This window comes from Heteronotia binoei, chromosome 17 (assembly GCF_032191835.1).
Source record: "Heteronotia binoei isolate CCM8104 ecotype False Entrance Well chromosome 17, APGP_CSIRO_Hbin_v1, whole genome shotgun sequence".
In the NCBI taxonomy this organism is placed as follows: Eukaryota; Metazoa; Chordata; class Lepidosauria; order Squamata; family Gekkonidae; genus Heteronotia; species Heteronotia binoei.
Window position 1 is genome coordinate 56,698,079 of NC_083239.1, and position 17,097 is coordinate 56,715,175.

Consider the following 17,097-nt stretch of genomic DNA (forward strand, 5'->3'; position numbering starts at 1 on the left):
GAAGGCCGAGGTCTCTTGCACCCAGCTGCTTCGTGTGGAAATTGGGCCTGGAGGCCTTCCCTGGGTGGCCTTGGCTCTGGTCTTTTTGGCCACAAGGACGGAATGGAACAGAAGCACTGGAGGCCAGGCAGGTGCCTCTGAGAGAGCTTCCCGCTCCTGCCCTGTGGCAGCCCCAGCCTGACATTCTGCCTCCCCCCCCCCTCTCCACAGGAGCCAGCAGAACCTGCAGATGGGGCAGGAGTGGACGGAGCGACTGCAGGGCCACCTGGGGCTGCAGCACTTCTTGCAGAACTGCCACGAGGTAGCAGGAGGCTCTTTGGGGGGGGGGGAGCTTGGCTTCTGGTGCCCGTCTGGGCTGGGAGGGGAGTTTGGGCCGGCTCTTTCCAGAGCAGAAGGAGTCTGTGGGAGAGGCCCCTCCCTGCCTTCCCCGCGCTGTCAGGTCAGCCTGCTGGGATTCCCCTGGCAGGAAGTCCGGCTGGGGAAGCAGCATTCACCCCTCCAAGGGCAGGCAGCCTCTTGCCTCCAGACCGCGGCCCTTGGGGGTGCGGGGCTAGCTGAGGTGAAGGCCGCCCAGACACGCGCCGGGCACGTGAGGGGGGGGGGAGCTCCGTGTGCCGGGGCCGCGCCTCCCTCCCCTGGCCAGGCAGCGGGGACGCGCTTGGAGAGGGAAGGAGGAGGCGCCGCCGCGGCTGCTGTCGTCTCCCCGGCAGGTCTGGCGCCGGCGGGGGCGCGGGGGGGGGGGCGCGCGCTGCAGCTGCGGCGTCGGGGGCGCGCGGGGGCCGGGGCGGCAGGATGGCCGGGACGACTGACGCGCTCTCCCTCGCTGCAGCTGGATGGCTGGGTGGCCGAGAAGAAGATGCTGATGGCCGGCGAGGCGCCCCGCCGCCCCCCTCCCCCCCAGGCGCTGCAGCAGCAGCAGCAGCAGCAACGAGCGCCCAAGCGCTGGCTCCGCCACCGGGCCTTCATGGCTGAGCTGGTCCAGAACAAGGAGTGGCTGCGCAAGATCGAGAAGGTAAAGGGCGCGGGGGAGAAGCGAAACAGGGAGGGAGGGAAGGAGCCCCCGCGGGCTTCAGCACCCCGGAGAGCTCCGCGCGCCGGAGGCCCCCTCCTGGCTCTGGGCCAGCGCCTCCCCCCCCCCACTCTCTGGCAGCGGAGGTTTCCCTGCCCGGCTCTAGCCTGGGGAAGCCCTTTCTCCTCTTGGCAGCTCGGGGTCACTGCTATGCCCCAAGCCTGCGGGGTTCTCTGGGGAGAAGGCAAGGTGCCCATATTTGTTGGGGGGGGGGAGCCGAGATTCCTTTCCTGCCCTTCTCCTGCAGTGTGGCTTTCTGCCTTGGGCACTTTAACCCCTTCCAGCAGTTTTTTCACTGATTTCTTGTTTGTAGCAGATGGTGGTCTGGGTTGCTCTGATGGGGGTGGCTGGGCTGGGCGGCGGGGGGGGGGGTGCCTTGTGGCTGAAGCCTGCTGGGGGGTCCCAGGCCACATTCTCCCCCCCTCCCATTGTGGAGGCCCCATTGTGGTAATTAGTGGCCAGGGAGCTGCAGTCTGCATGGGGTCAGGTAGTGAAACTGTTGGGAGTGGTACCTGGTTGCTTGTGAGGACTCCTAGAGCAGGACAGAAGAGTTCTCTAGACAGTTGGATACTGGAAAGCCCCCCTCCTCCTGTATTCTCCTCCCCTCCACTTGAGATCTGTCTCCCCAGCCCTGCTCTCCCTGGGGCCACCTGCAGAGGTGAGGAAGGTGCTGAGAATAGACAGGGCCTTTTCCCCATTGGCACTTCGTCTGTGGGATGCCCTTCCCCTTGAGGCTCGCCTGGCACCCACCTTGCCCTCTTGTAGGCACCAGGCCAAAAGGTTTCTTTCCGTCCAGGCCTTTGATTAAGAGGCTGGTCTTTGAACACAGTTTTGTCGTCTGCTTTCAGTCTGAATGCTGCAATTTTAAGCTGTTTGATTGTCTCTGCTTTTATGCTGGGGTTGGGTTCGGTTCTTTAAATTCTAGATTTCCAATGCTGAATTTTAATTAATAACTTAAAATAGTTTATGTTTTTATTGTGGTTTGTTTCTTAAGTTACCTCAGACAGGTCCTCAAATGTTCTGAATGAATACGATTCTAAATAATAGGCTCTCGTTTCCACTCTTGGAGCCTGTTCTCTAGAGTCCTGTTCATTCAGAACGTTAGGAGGGTGCTTCTTTCTCCCAGGCATGCTAGTTTTCTGTGACGGAGGAGCAGTCAGATCAGACTCTGAAGATCAGACTCTGAACAGCCCCTTCTCTTCCTGTCCGGAGTCTTGGCCCTTCTTCCCTTCTCCACATTTCCCTCAGCTGGACTAGGGGACCGTGGCTGACCTAAGAGCTCCTGTTCTTCATGGCTGCAGAGGACTTTGCCTCTGGTCTCCCCTGGGTGAACTGGCAGTAATTCTTGCCAGGCCTGTTTGGCCTCAGAGTTAGGTCACTGGAGGGGGGGGGCATTGGGAGGCTTTCTTAGTGGGGGGCCTGTGCTGCTAGCTGCCTCCTGTTTGGTTTCAAAAGGCCACCCTTCGTTTCTGATTTCTGCATTTTCTAAAAAAAAAAAAGAGGTTGTACTGTTGCTTTGCTGTGGTAGAAGTGTTGAGGGCTTTCTGAGCTCCCTGATGCAGAAGTCACTTTGCATATGTTGTTTATAGAAATGAGGTGCATAAATCCCTGCATGCAGAAACGCTGCTGTTTCATTCGCCCAGTGCTTGCAGGCAGGAGGGATGTTGGGGCTCGTCCTACAGCATTTGAGGCCTGCTGGGCAGCTGTCCTTGGCAAGGTATCTCTCCCCCCCCCCCCCATGATCTGGCACATCAGCTTCCTGGCAGGCCACGTGGCAAAGGTCTCAGAGAGGCCCCTGCGTAGCTAAATGCTGAGTGGTGCTATTTCCGTTTCTGCATAGTGTGTGTGTGTGAGGGGGGAACAACTCTTTTTAAGCCAAGGAAAACAGGCAGAAAATCCACCCGTTGTATCTTCCTTGGCAGAATTCAGATGATTCCTTTGGATCTGATGAAGACCTGGGTGGAACTAGAGGCCTGCCAGAAAGGTGTGATCGCCAGAGCTGGCCTCACACGTTCTGGTGCCGGGGTGAGCAATTCAAGAGGCCTCCCAGGCTGGCAGCTGCCGGGTTCTTTTGGGATAGCCCCACAAGGCCTTTGTTCAGGCCCCGCTGACTCGGCACTCTCCACTCAGGGGCTTTTGGGTTGCTATGGCAACATCTCGGCCTCCACTGGGAAGACAGGAAGGCAGCTGCCTGGCCCAGGGGACCCGTCTTCACGAGAGGCTGCTGCTGCTGAGGCCTGGAAGGGCCTTTCCTTCTTGCCTGACCCAACAGGGGCTTCTCTGCTGGCTAAGGACAGCCTCCTCAGAGGGCCTTCCTTCTTTACTGAGCAAGGCTTCATGGGGCAGGGGGGGGTGGAGTTCAGCAACAAGCAGGGCAAACCCAGGCATTTTACACAAGAACCTCAAACCAATAAACGGAGACCAGCTGTAGAATTTTAAGATGCGGCTGAGAGTAAAAGTACTCTTGCTCTGCTTGTAGGAATGAATGTAAGCCTTCAAGCAGTGCACAGCGGGGTTCCCTCTGACCACTGGGCACGGGAGGGGGAGGGGAGGACTGGCAGGGTGGCCAGATCCAGGCTGGGGGGGGGCCGAGAGCCCACCCTCCAAAGCGCCCCTTTTCTCCAGGGGAACAGAGCTCTGTAGTCTGGAGATGGGAGCCTGGCCTCCCTCGTGTGGAATACACCTTAAGAGAGCTGTTCTGCACAGGAAGGCAGAAATCTGAGGGATAAGGAATGAAATGCGCTGTGCCTGCAGGGGCTGCAGCTGGCTGGTGAGAAGTATGGCAAGAAACCTGTTCATGTTTTTTGTGCGGTTCTGGAGTCTCAGAGGATGAGGAGAGGGAAAGGAAGCAATACCCTCCTTTGGGGATGGAGGTTTCTCTGGGGACCAAGAGCCAGGTCTGTTCCAGTTCCAGCCAGAAGACAAAGGCCACCTTTGGGGCCCAGCAGTGGTCCTGCTTGGAGGGTCGAGGGAGGGGTGCAAACCACTAGCTCCTTTGCACCCCTGGAGGTGCCCCCTCCTTTCCCCTTTACAACAAGGGGGGCAGCCATGTGGTCCGGGACTGAGGGAGGCAGATTTTTTTCCTAGGGAAGGGAGTCATGAAAAAAAAATACCTGTGAAATATTTTCTCTTTTAGAATCAGTGAAGTATTTTTAAAGCCAAGGTGGGCTGTGGAGGCCTCTCCAGCTCTTCTATCCAAGATGCATTTCTGCGCCTTTATGGACACCTGATCTTCCTGAGAGGAACATGCAGGGCTCTCCCTGCTTCCCAAGGGTGGCCTGTGCCCGATTTGAGAGTGTCCTGGTGGGGAACCTGTTCACCTCTTCCTCATCGCCCAGAGCCTCAAAGGAAGACTCTGAAAGCTCTCTGCATGGAGAGCTGAGCTCTCTCTAGCCAGGCAGCACCAAAGAAGGTGCCTGAGGCCAAGGGGGCAGCACTGGGCAGCATCAGCTTTCTCCCAGGGACTCCTGGGTCTGCTTCCACTCTGTGCCTGTACAAAACCAAGGCATTATCCACTTTCAAATCCCATGAATATATCAAACATTGCAGTTTTACGTGCTAGTAACATAAATGATGAATTTTAGGTGGATTTTGGATAGTTAAAGCATCAAAATTAGGTTAGGTTGGGTAGTTTGGTAAAATGTGGTTTGGATCCTGTGTTTTGCTCAACATCTTTATCAATGATTTGGATGAAGGAATAGAGGGAGTGCTTATTAAATTTGCTGATGATACGAAATTGGGAGGGGTTGCAAATACAGTAGAAGACAGAAACAGGATATAGGATGATCTTGACAAGCTGGAAAACTGGGCTAAAACCAAAAACATGAATTTTAACAGGGATAAATGTAAAATTATGCATTTAGATAGGAAAAATCCAATGCATGGCTATAGGATGGGGGAGACCTGTCTTAGCAGTAGTATGTGCAAAACGGATTTAGGGGTCTTAGTGGACCACATGCTGAACATGAGTCAACAGTGTGATGCGGTGGCTAAAAAGGCAAATGCAATATTGGGCTGTGTCAACAGAAGTATAGTGTCCAGATCACCTGATGTGATGGTATCACTTTACTCTGCTCTGGTAAGACCTCCCCTGGAGTATTGTGTTCAGTTTTTGGCACCACCTTTTAAGAAGGATCTAGACAAACTGGAACGGGTCCAGAGGAGGGTGACAAAGATGGTGAGAGGTCTGGAGACCAAGTCCTATGAAGAAATGTTGAAGGAGCTGGGGATGTTTAGCCTGGAGAGGAGGCGGCTGAGAGGTGATAGGATCATCATCAAGTACTTGAAGGGCCGTCCTATAGAGGATGGTGTGGAATTGTTATGCAGAAGGAAGCAAGAGAGAGGGAGAAGGAAGCAGATGACAGCCAGTTGCTTGGCGGCCTGATTTGGCTCCCAGGCCACATGTCTGACACCCCGATCTAGACCTTGTGGCTAATAGTCACTGATGGACCTCTGCTCCAGATGTTTATCCCATCCCCTCTTGAAACCCTCTATGCTTGTAGCTGCCACCAACACCTGTGGTAGTGAATTCCATGTGTTAATCACCCTTTGGGTGAAGAAGTACTTCTTTTTATCCATTCGAACCCAGTTCAGCAATTTCCCTGTCCCTGTCCTTGTATTGTGAGAGAGGGAGAAAAGTCCTTTCTCTGCTTTCTCCATCCCAGGCATAATCCTGTAAACCTCTCTCATGTCACCCTGCAGTCGACGTTTCTCCAAGCTAAAGAGCCCCAAGAGTCATGTCCTCCATTAACAGCCAAGAGAACTCTCCCCTCTTGCTGCCCCAAGGGTTTGTTCATGGCTCTCTGTATGGCTGTAACACTGTCTAGGGTGGAGACTGTATGCCTGTGTGTTACGTCTTTTTGGTTCACCTTTGTCTGGGTGATGCATGCTGAAAATGTAGCAGCTGAGTGGGTGTGGGGTGAAATGCCCAGAGTCTATGGGCACAGCAGAAGCACCGGAATGTCCAGCTCCAACCATCTGCAGACTTGACCAGGCAAAAGGAGAGAAGTCGTGGGCTCATGGCGGGAGGGGGGGGGCAGGAGCCTGATGTTGGCTGCAGAGGCTAAGCCAAGGAAGCAGTCCTGACTTTCCCCTCCCCCCACCCAGGAGGGACAGCAGCTCATGGAAGAGAAGCCTGAGCTGGCCGAGACGGTGAAGCAGCAGCTGGGGGAGATCCGGCAGTGCTGGGCCGAGCTGGAGTCCGCCACACAGGCCAAAGCCCAGCAGCTCCTGGAGGCCACGAAAGCCGACCACCTGGTGCAGAACTACGTGGACCTGGACAAGAGGCTGCTGCACCTGGAGAGCCAGCTGCGGGGGGTGGAGGCGGGGCCAGACCTGGCCAGTGTCAACAGCACCCTGAAGAAGCTGCAGGTGGGCCTGAGCGGGGGGAGGGGGCCCCCCACCCCTGCTCGTGTGCAGCCAGGAATCGGCAAGTGCTGCCTTTGCCCTTGGGGAGGCTCTGCTGCTTCCCTTCCAGCTGGAAGATCCTCCTTCGCAGGCTGTGAAAGAGGTGGGGGCTGCAAAACGAGGGCCTGCCTGGAGAGAGCTCCTTCTCCCCCTGCCCTCAGGCCAGCCTCGTTCCACCCTGAGGGCTGTTGGACAGTGGGGGGGGAGGCGTGTTGGTCCATATCTATTGTGAGATGCACCTGGAGGGTGTTCCTCAGCAAGCTTGGGCCGTCCCTCTTCAGAGTGCAGGTGGGAGGGGGCTCATGGGACTCCAGAGGGCTTCCTGAGGTCACAAGGCTGGGGCCCTTCCGGGAGCCTTCAGTCCTGGGCCCCTCCTGTTCTTTCGGGGAGCTCTTCTGAGAGAGTCACTTGGGAAACTGGGTGTGAGGGTGCCCAGTGTCCCCAGACTCAGTCTGCCCCAGATCAGCAGTTGGCACCGCCTCAGCTGAATAAAAGAGCAGCCGAGCTCTGGCAGAGGAGGGGGGCAGAGCTCTCACCGGGGTCCTGAGGCCCAGCTCCCCTCCAGGCACATTTTCTCGGACCCTCGGCAGAGAGGAGGACCCCGGCCGAGTCTAGGGAGCGCCCCTCCCTCCAGGTCAGTTCACCGCATCCGCTCGGCTGCACGGGAGCAAAAGGCTTTGGGCTTCCTCCTGCACTTGCCCCCCACCCTCCCGCTGCAGAAGACCCAGCGCAAAAGTTGGGGGTTTGTAGGTGGGGAGGGGCTCCCACCTGAAGGGTCCTCTAGGGCTGGAGGGGCTCGCCCACTTCAAGAAGGATGTGGGGAGGGGGGAGGGTGGGCTGGTCAGGGTGGGGCTGCCCCTTTCTGGGGTCAAAGATCGGCCAACGATTGCTCCATGCAAAGTGGGGCAGAGTAGCTCCTTCAGAGGCAGACTGAACCCACTTTCTGGAATCTTTTCTTTTCTGTATTCAGTCCTGGAGTTACAGGAGGTGACGTGAGAGTCCTGGTGGTCCCTGGAGCTCGCTAGAGAGCAGGAGGGCCTCACTGAGGAGAAGCAGGATCCTCTGGGCCAGAGGCTGTGGGGTGGGGGCAGGGAGGGAGCCATGAACTGTTGCCCCAGGGGAGGCTCTCAAGCAACCAGACCCCAGCAGTGACCACCCCCTTCAGCACTGGCAGTGTTGTCTGCATCTGGAGCTGCTGCAGTTTCAGGGGGATCCACCACCAGGCACTGTGAGCACTGTGAGGAGGGGGGGGTGCTCTCCTTCCTTGGAGGTTTTAAAGAGAGGCTGAATGGCCACCTGAAAGCAATGAGGATCCTGTGAATTTAGGGGGAGCTGTTTGTGAGTTCCCTGCATTGTGCAGGGGTTGGACTAGATGACCCTGGAGGTCCCTTCCCACTCTAGGATTCTAGGATTCTTCAGGAGGTGGTGGGCTCTCCTTCCTTGGAGGTTTTTAAGCAGAGGCTAGATGGCCATCTGACAGCAATGAGGATCCCGTGAATTTAGGGGGAGGGATTTGTGAGTTTCCTGCCTTACGCAGGGGGTTGGACTAGATGACCCTAGAGGTCCCGTCCCACTCTAGGATTCTAGGATTCCGTGAAGGCATTGCGGCCAGGGCTGCCACTGCCTCCTCCTCCTCCGCTGGGGTGCCTTGACTCCTCCTCAGGGACCTGTTGCGCCCCTCCCTCTGGCCCCAGCCTTCCCCGTTCCAGAACCCCAGGCCATGGCGGTGCTGGGGGTGCCAGCCCCAAGGGAGGAAGGGTCCCCTGCCCAGCTGCCCGGCCTCTCACACCAAGCTCTCCGTTTTCCATCCTCAGCAGCCGGCGGCATCTCAGAGTCGGCCATGCTCATCCCATCCTAGTCCGGTTTGTCTCATCACGCTGCATGGCGGTACAGTAGCCTTTTTCTTTGAATCCATCCGTCTTTCTTTCTTTCTTTCTTTCCTTCCTTCCTTCCTCCTCCTCCTCTTCCCTCTCCCCCGTCCCTTGTTTTTTGCCATCTTCTGTTTCTGTTACTGGAGACTTTGCGCTTCCCACGCCCTCTCAGCAGCTGCCCAGCAACCTCTGCTGCCCCCCCCCTTGCTCCACGCTGCCTTCTGGCTTGGGAGAGGGCTGAGCGAGCAGTGCCTAGGAGTGCTTGGAGCGGGAGGCAGTGCCTGTGCTGGGGCACAGCCTGCCCTCCTGCAAAGGCCACCGCCAGGCGCTTCTCCTCCCCTTTCGCCCCACCATTTGGGTGCCATTTTGCCAAAGGCCGCAAGCACAGTGACTCCCCCTTGGACCAATGCAGCTGGGCCAGGGGGATGGAGCTCCCTCCTGCTGCTGCTCTGAAGTTCCCGAGGGAGGCCGGAATGGCCCTGCCTGGCTTGAGAAGTGGGTGGCTCTGAGCAGCAAGGCAGAGGGGCTGCCTACCCTTCTTCTGGGCAGAGGGAAAAGCCCTTTCTGCCCCTGGTTGCTTCTGCTTTCTGCCTGTTTGGGGCTACAGAAGCCAGCCTTAACAACTGAGGCCTTCTTCACTCACCCGCAGAAACAGGCTGGCTGTGTGTGGCCCCAGAGAGGCCCTGCAGGACTGCCTGGCCTCTTCCCCAACCAGCCCTCCCCCTTCTCTCTCTGGCGGTGGCTCCTTGGAGTTCCTTTGACCTCTGGGGCACCATCCCTGCCTTCTGCTTCCTCGGGAGAAACGGGCAGAGCTAGAGAAGGAAGGTGCCCATCTCTCAGAATGCCTCCCTCACTGCTGCTGATGCCGAAGGCCTTGTTCAGCATTGCTGGAGCCCGCGGTGAGAGGCTGGACCAGGCGGGGACAGTTGGCACACCCACCCCATCGGACACCCTGTCTCCCCCACACCTGGTAGCAGCAGGGCTTTGCAGGGCACTGTGTGGGTCTGGCGAAGAAGCAAATCTTCCTTTTCATGGATGACGTGCTTGTTTTCTTTTGCAGGAAGTGACCCGGCAGGCCACTGGCCATCCCCCCCTCAACTAGCATAAAAAAGGAATGACCCAAATGTACCAGAGGGGCGGGGCGGCCAAAGAGGGGGGGAGTTGAGTGCCTGCAGGGTGGAAGAGAGGAGGGGCGCTCGGCAATGCTGGGTGTCCCCTTCCCCCCCAGAGGAGACACAGCCCTCCCTGCCCCCTTGTCTTGCAGAGCATGGAAACGCAGGTGGAGGCGTGGTGCCAGGAGGCAGGAGAGCTGCAGGCCCAGGTGGCCGCCCTGCCCTCAGAGGTGGCCAGCCAGGAGGCGGTGGGGGAGAGGCAGAACGCGGTGGGGACCCGCATCGTGCGCCTCATCGAGCCCCTGAAGGAACGCCGGCGGATCCTGCTGGCCGCCAAGGAGGTGCACCAAGTCAGCCACGACCTGGAGGATGAGATCGTGAGTCCTGGAAGTGCTCCCAGCTGGAACCCGCTTGGCCCTGGGAAAGGTTGCTGGTGGGATGGGGTTGGGGGTTTGGGGTGAAGCCTGGGGACGATGATGGGGACCTCCTCAGTGGGGTGCCAGGCCACAGAGCCCCCCATCTCCAGAGGAGGTGGTCTCTGTAGTCTGGAGAGGAGCTGGAATCCCAGGGATCCCCTGGAGGCCCCCTTTCCATAATGGCATTCTGGGGAGCTGCCCGGAACAACTTCCCCAACAGCGAAGGCCCCCATGGAGTGGCACAGGTGGTCCAAGGCGCAAAGAGGCTCGGGGGGGGGCAGTGGGCCCCCTCTGGCAGGCCCTGACAGCAAAGGGAGGAGGGCATGCCTTCTCACCCCCCTCTCGCTTTCCCTGCCTCCCAGGGCTGGGTGCAAGACCGCCTCCCACTGGCCCTGCTGAAAGATCATGGCAGCAACCTGCAAACCGTTCAGCAGTTCATCAAGAAGAACCAGGTGAGGGGCAGCAGGCAGGGCCTCCCCCAGTAAGCCAAACTGAGAGGCAGCAGGGCCACGGGAGGGAGGGCTCCTGGGCCACTGGGGGCAGCAGGAAACCCAGGAAACACCTGGCTTTGACGTGGGTTTGTCTAGGGTCACCCCTTCCTTGATCTCAGCTGCATGGAGACCCAGCAAGGCACAGGAGTCTGGGTGGCCTTGGGCCAGGCATAGGCTCTCTCAGCCTCATCTGCTTCATAGGGTGGCTGAGGACTGGAGATGGCAAACCGCTTTGGGTCCCCCTTGGCTTGGTGAGAGAGAAAGCTGATAAAAAGGATGGAAAGAGAGAGAGAGAGAGAAGCAAAGCAGGCCCTCCCCTCCCGCCAGTGGTGCAGGGCAACCCGCCGTCTGCAGGTGCTCAAAGGCTCCACACCTGTGATGAGCCCGGGGGAGCAGGGCCCTGGGCTGAAGCAGCTTCTGACAGTGACGGGGGCTAGCCTGGTTTCCTCCTCCTCCCTCCCTCCAGAACCTGCGCCGGGAGATCCAAGTGCACAAGCCCCGCATGGACGATGTGCTGGAGCGGGCCGGCTCCATCGCCACCATCAGGAGCCCGGAGCTGGACTCGGTGCGGGCCCTGCTGGAGAAGCTCTCGGAGCTGTGGGGGGCCCTCCTGGAGGGGGTAGAGCAGCGGCAGCAGCTTCTGGACGCCACCTACCAGGTGCAGCAGTACTGCTTCGATGTGGCCGAGGTGGAGGCCTGGCTGAGCGAGCAGGAGCTCTTCATGATGAGCGAGGAGAAGGGCAAGGTGAGGCCTGCATGCCCCAGAGCGGGGGGAAGGCACTCGCAGCCTGCCTGAGGAAACACCCTCACTACATCTCAGAGCTGGAGTATCCACAAGCTCATAAATATGAATCTGCCATTATTAAGCCATATATAGAGCTGGCGGTATCAGCCCAAACAACATTTAAGTGTTCAATCGGTTTAAAGGTACAGATAAAAGTTCATTAAGTCCTGCTTTCCAAAAGAATCAGCATGGAGCTTGAAGACTTCAACATAGAGTGCAAAACAGTAGAATCAAGTGCAAAACAGTAGAATCAAGAAAGTAAAGCCACATAGTGTATATCAGAGTTGAAGACATGTTTCCGTAGATGGCTTGTTTTATAGAAACTTAGTCAATTTCATTGGCTCTTTAACTCTGTGTTAGGGTGTGGCGTAGCACCGATTCATGGCGGGCGCCTAGTGCCGTAGCTCTCCCCCCGTTGCTGCCTAATTCCTACACCACCCTGACCAGACCGCACCTGCTCATATCTCCATTATGGGGAAACAAACGGGACTGGCAAACAAAGCCAAACAAGTGGCTCTCTAGTCCTTTTCTGCCTTTTCTTCCCACAATGACTCAACGGCCTGCTCTGATAGAAACGCTGCAGCTCTGGACAAAATGGCTGCCGCAACTCCCAAGGCAATGCTGGAAGATGTTGTGTTGACTTGACAAGACCCTTTTGATATGCTGTTCAAACTGGAAGACAACCTGAAATCTGACCACTTTCATCTCAATTGGAGGCACTTGCAGTAGCAGCTGCAGACGTCAGCAAGACAGCAGAAGCCGCCAGTTGCAACACAAGAAGAGGTAAGGCAGTTACAAACTCCAGAGAGATGGGCAAAACACAGAATAATGACTCTGGAGAATAAAGGAATCTAAAATTTTGGGGCATCCCTGAGTCAGCAGAAGGGGACACAGAATTGGAAACTTTTTTGCCTCTTCGTTGGCCAAATCATCTGTCTTGAAGGAGAACATAGCCCCTTTAATAGAGTCTGCATTCAGACTGGGCCTATCTACAAAATCTGTTGGGAAATATCGGAGAGACATTCTTGCGTGCTTCCCTCTTCATGGAACACAAGAAGCAATCTGGAGACTCCCCCGATTGGAAAAGGGCTTGCAGCTTCAGAAGAGTCGTGTATTAGTGCTTTTGGATCTTTCCCAGGAAACGCTTCAACACAGGAGGTGGGAAATGAAGCCTTTGGGAAACCCGGACTTTATGGACTTTTAGGAAACTAGGTGCTTGTACCTTTACATGGATTGAATGCCTAGATGTGACTCCCGGTTGTTTGAGCTAATACTGCCAGCTCTTTATATATTGTTTAATAATTGTAGATTCATACTAGTTGCTTTGTGCTTATTAAACTTGTGGAAATCGTATATGAGAAGTAGCGACAGTGTTTCCTCTGCAGTTTTTTATGTTTCAGAATTACTGGTATGCTGAGAGTTCCATTTTTATTCTGCATAAGACTCAAAGCTGGCACCTGTTGGTTGGGTTTCTGAGTTGGAGAGCCAGTTTGGTGTAGCAGTTAAGTGTGTGGACTCTTATTTGGGAGAACAGGGTTTGATTCCCCACTCCTCCTCCACATGGAGAGACATAGGGGAGCAAAGGACTTGTGGAGGGGGGACAGGATCCAACCATTTTATGGAGCCCAAAGGCAGTGAGTTACCAGGAGGGGGCCGTGGCTCAGTGGCAGGCCAGTTTTGTGGCATCTCCAGCTTAGAAAGAAAGAGAAAGGGCTGGGCAGGAGGTGATGGGAAAGACCCTTCTCTCTTTGCCTGAGACCCTGGAGAGCAGCTGCTGGTCTGAGCACATGAGCCTGACCTGGATGGACCAAGCAGGGTCTGAGGCAGTTTCACATACATCAGTGAAGGAGTGGGAGGCTGGGCAAAGGGGGCAGCTTCGGTGCTGGGGTGGGGGTGCAGAGGCTTGTGGCTCCCGGCCACAGAACAGGCTCTGGGGAAGCAGCGCCTCCCTCCCACACCCACCTCTGGCTCCCCCCACTTGTGGACAGGATGAACAGAGCACCCTGCAGCTCTTGAAGAAGCACCTAGTGACGGAGCAGACTGTGGAGAACTATGCTGAGACTATTGCCCAGCTATCGCGGCAATGCCGGGCACTTCTGGAGCTGGGCCACCCGGACAGGTAAGCGAGCGGCTTCCCAGCTCTGCCCCCCTCTGCCAGTGTCCTCTCCCTGCCACCCCTGACCGGGCTCTGCCCTCGACCCCCCCAGTGAGCAGATCAGCCGGCGACAGTCGCAGGTGGACCGGCTCTATGTCTCGCTGAAGGACCTGGTGGAGGAGCGCAAGGCCCAGCTGGAGCAGCAGTACTGGCTCTACCAGCTCAGCCGGGAGGTGGACGAACTGGAGCACTGGATTGCCGAGAAGGAGGTGGTGGCCGGCTCGCCGGAGTTGGGCCAGGACTACGAACATGTGACGGTAAGCGGTGGGGGGGGGGCCATGAGGATGCCGCTGGCCTGTGGTGGGGGGGGGGGGGAAGAGTGTCTGCCTGGCTTCCATACCTCCATTGAAGGGGGGATCCGTGTTGCCTCCTGGGCCCAGGAGGTGGCTGGCTGGGTGCAGGTAACCTCTTTCTGGGGAGTGTCCGGCTCTGCTTGGGCAGGTGCAAGACATGGGAATGGCCCTGCCTCCGTGAACCTCATCCTCACTCCTGCAGCATTTGGCAACTCTTTCCTTCCTCTGGGGCTCTTTACCCCCACTGCCAATGGGAGGCATCGAGCCTGGGACACGAGGGGTTTGGAAGCTGCCCTGCCTTATGCTTTGCCAGTGCTGGGGTGCCTCCTCCACCAGCGTGAGGCTCCACTGCCTTCTGAGCCAGTCTTAGTGGAGGCGGAGGGGCCGCAGGGTTGTTCTCAGCTTGCTGTTTCACAAACTCTGGAACTGAGGGGAGGCAGATCTGTCATGGCCGGCAGGGGAGAATGTTGGCTCAACTCTGAGAAACATGATTTCCTTCTCCTGATTTGGCTCTGAAGAAGCACTGGCGAGAGTGCCTCTGAGCATGTGTGGAATGTCTACACTGCTACAGGCCCCTCTGGCTGCTCTGCCCGGCTGCCTACCTCTCCCATTCCTCTAGTTGCTGCAGGAGAAGTTCACGGAGTTTGCGAGCGAGACGGGCAGCATTGGCAATGAGAGGATCTCCGCCGTCAACCAGATGGTGGACGAACTGATCGACTACGGCCACGCAGATGCTGCCACCATTGCCGAGTGGAAGGATGGTGTGAACGAGGCCTGGGCCGACCTCCTGGAGCTGATGGAGACCCGGGCCCAGCTGTTGGCCGCTTCCCATGAGCTGCACAAGTTCTTCAACGACTGCAAGGAGGTCCTTTCGCAGATTGAGGAGAAGAAGCAGCGCCTGCCAGAGGTGGCGGCTCGGGAGTCCAAGGCCTCCGCTGGCACCTTGCAGCGCATGCTCAGCTCCTTTGAGCATGATGTGCAGGTGCTCGTGACACAGGTGAGGGGCCATGGCTGGGCAAGGCACCCCTTCCCCAGAGGAGGGCCGCCGGAGGGCAGCTCTCTCCCCGTCCTTGCCACATCCCAGGCAGCTCAGGGGTGGGCATCTCTTGGGCATGCAGAAGGTCCCTGCTTGTTCCTCCGGCAGCTGCAGGGAATCGGGCAGCAGGCATCCTCTAGAGAGCAACTCGAAAAGATGCAGAAGTTGTGGAGATTTGGGGAAAAAATTGAAATATAGGCGATATTTATTTATTTCATTGCCTTCCTTTCTGCTTCTCCCTCTTCTCCACACCCCCAGCAGCCCAGTGAGGGAATCGAGGTGGGGGGGAGGCTGGCCCCAGGTCCCCCAGCAAGCATCTCTGGCAGAGCGGGGACTCAAACCTGGGTCTCCCAGAGCACTTTAACCAACATTTTATCCACCACACCACCCCGGCTTTTACTGTGCTATCAGACTTACACTAATTTTACTACTGTAACATAAAATGCAGAACAAAGTTCAAGTCCAGTGGGACCGTTCAGATCAAGAAAGGTCTAAGCCTTTTCGTGCATGCAGACTTCCTCAGATACAGTGAAGGAAAGTTACCACTCTACACATAATAGAAAGAGGGTGAGCAGCAAATCAGCATACAATGTAATGAAGATGTTTAACAGATTCAAAAAAACAAAAAAGAATAATAAACTCAGATTATATGGTTACCATTTGTTTGAGTTTAATTCTAGGAGATAACATAGTGAAGGAAATAAATATATCAAAATTGGAGATTGATGGGGGGCAGATGGGCCCTTCTTAATTGTGGAATGCTGAGAGTAACTAGTGGAGACCCTGGTGTTACGCTCCACTCGTCTCCTCTCAAGCAGAGAGGCAACTGGCAGCCTCCTCTTTTTTTGAAGTGCCGTGACTGGCTGTGCAGTGTAGCTCCTCTGTCCACAGATCAGAAAAACACATTCCAATCTACCCTTCCAAATTAACATTCTGCTATTCAATACATTACATTACAATCTGCTATTCAAATCTAATATTCAAAATAAGCAATCAAATAATCAATCATAAAATGCATCATTTACTTAGCATGTAAAACTGCAAGACCTGATACATTCATGGAATCTGAAAGTTGTTAATACCTTTATTTTGTACAGGCAAAAAGTGAAAGTAGACCCAGTAGTCCCTGAGAGAATGCTGATGCCCTCCTGTGTTGCCCTGGCAATAGGCACGTTCATTAGTGCTAGAGGGAACTCAGCTTCTCATGCAGCTTTCAGAGTTTTCCTCTTTGGGGCAGCTTCTGCCCCTCCCCCCCCCGATCCTTTCTTCCCCTCCAGTGTTAGGGCAGGAAGCTACTTTTCGCCCAGCCTGGGGTCTGTGTGTGTTCACACAGACCCCATATGGAGCAGAGGTCCATCAGTGGCTATTAACCATAGAGTATTTTTGGAACTCTGTCTAGGGCAGTGATGCTCTGTATTCTTGGTGCTGGGTGGGGGGGGCAACAGTGGGAGGGCTTCTAGTGTCCTGGCCCCGATGATGGACCTCCTGATGGCACCTGGGTTTTTTGGCCACTGTGAGACACAGAGTGTTGGACTGGATGGGCCATTGGCCTGATCCAACAGGGCTTCTCTGATGTTCTTATGTGACACAGAGTGTTGGACTGGAGGGGCCATTGGCCTGATCCAACAGGGCTTCTCTTAGGTTCTTATGTGTAACACAGAGTGTTGGACTGGATGGGCCATTGGCCTGATCCAACAGGGCTTCTCTTCTGTCCTTATGGAGGCTGAGGTTTGAGGGAGAGATGAAAAGGTCAACCAGAATGTGGGTTGCCAGCTCTGGGCTGGGAAATACCTGGAGATTTGGGGGGTGGGGTTTGGGGAGGGGGTCCAGTGCCCTTGAGTCCTCCGGGGGGACTGATCTTTGTCACCTGGAGACCAGCTGGAAAGGCGGGAGAGCTCCAGCCACCACCGGCAGGTTAATAAGCAACCAAAGTGAAACACAGAGAAGGGTGGCGGAGATACAAAGCAACGCCTCCGTGTATAAATTAGCCTCGATTGTGCTTCTGGAAGCTAACACAAATAAAGTGACTCTAACACAAAAATATAACTGGCCTTATCAAAATAGATTTATAGCAAATGAAGCACCAGCAGGAGAAGAGCCGAACGTCTAGTGATATATGTGTGTGTGTGTGTATATTAAAGTCCACAGAGGCAATTTCCTTTTCCTTAAGTCAATTTCATAGAAAGTGCAGGTTCAGTCTCCTGTGAAGTAAATAGAACGAAGGCACCTTAAGAATGCCAAGGGGAACAGGCGAACATCGGCTGGAAATTCAGAACCTGTTTTCGCCTTCCAGCCTTTCTCTAAGCTCCAATCATGACAAGGCACTTCTCAGTAAGATCCATAGCTGAATTTCCAGATACCCAGTTTAGCTTTTATGCAGTAAAAATAGACATTTTCTGCATGTCAAAGACTCTGCCTTGGCCAGCCGACATTCGCCTGTTCCCCTTGGCATTCTTAAGGTGGT

The 17,097-nt window shown here is 55.9% G+C and overlaps 1 protein-coding gene across 1 annotated transcript in view; it reads left to right on the forward strand.

Annotated features, from left to right (window-relative positions):
- The window catches only part of SPTBN4 (spectrin beta, non-erythrocytic 4), a 52,239-nt gene that overhangs the window by 26,191 nt on the left and 8,951 nt on the right, over positions 1-17,097 (forward strand). Inside the window, exons 18-26 of the mRNA XM_060258630.1 lie at positions 211-301; positions 830-1,012; positions 6,176-6,439; positions 9,611-9,835; positions 10,237-10,326; positions 10,832-11,110; positions 13,138-13,268; positions 13,357-13,561; positions 14,217-14,594. Coding sequence (XP_060114613.1) covers positions 211-301; positions 830-1,012; positions 6,176-6,439; positions 9,611-9,835; positions 10,237-10,326; positions 10,832-11,110; positions 13,138-13,268; positions 13,357-13,561; positions 14,217-14,594 — 1,846 coding nt within the window. The remainder of the gene's footprint in view (positions 1-210; positions 302-829; positions 1,013-6,175; positions 6,440-9,610; positions 9,836-10,236; positions 10,327-10,831; positions 11,111-13,137; positions 13,269-13,356; positions 13,562-14,216; positions 14,595-17,097) is intronic.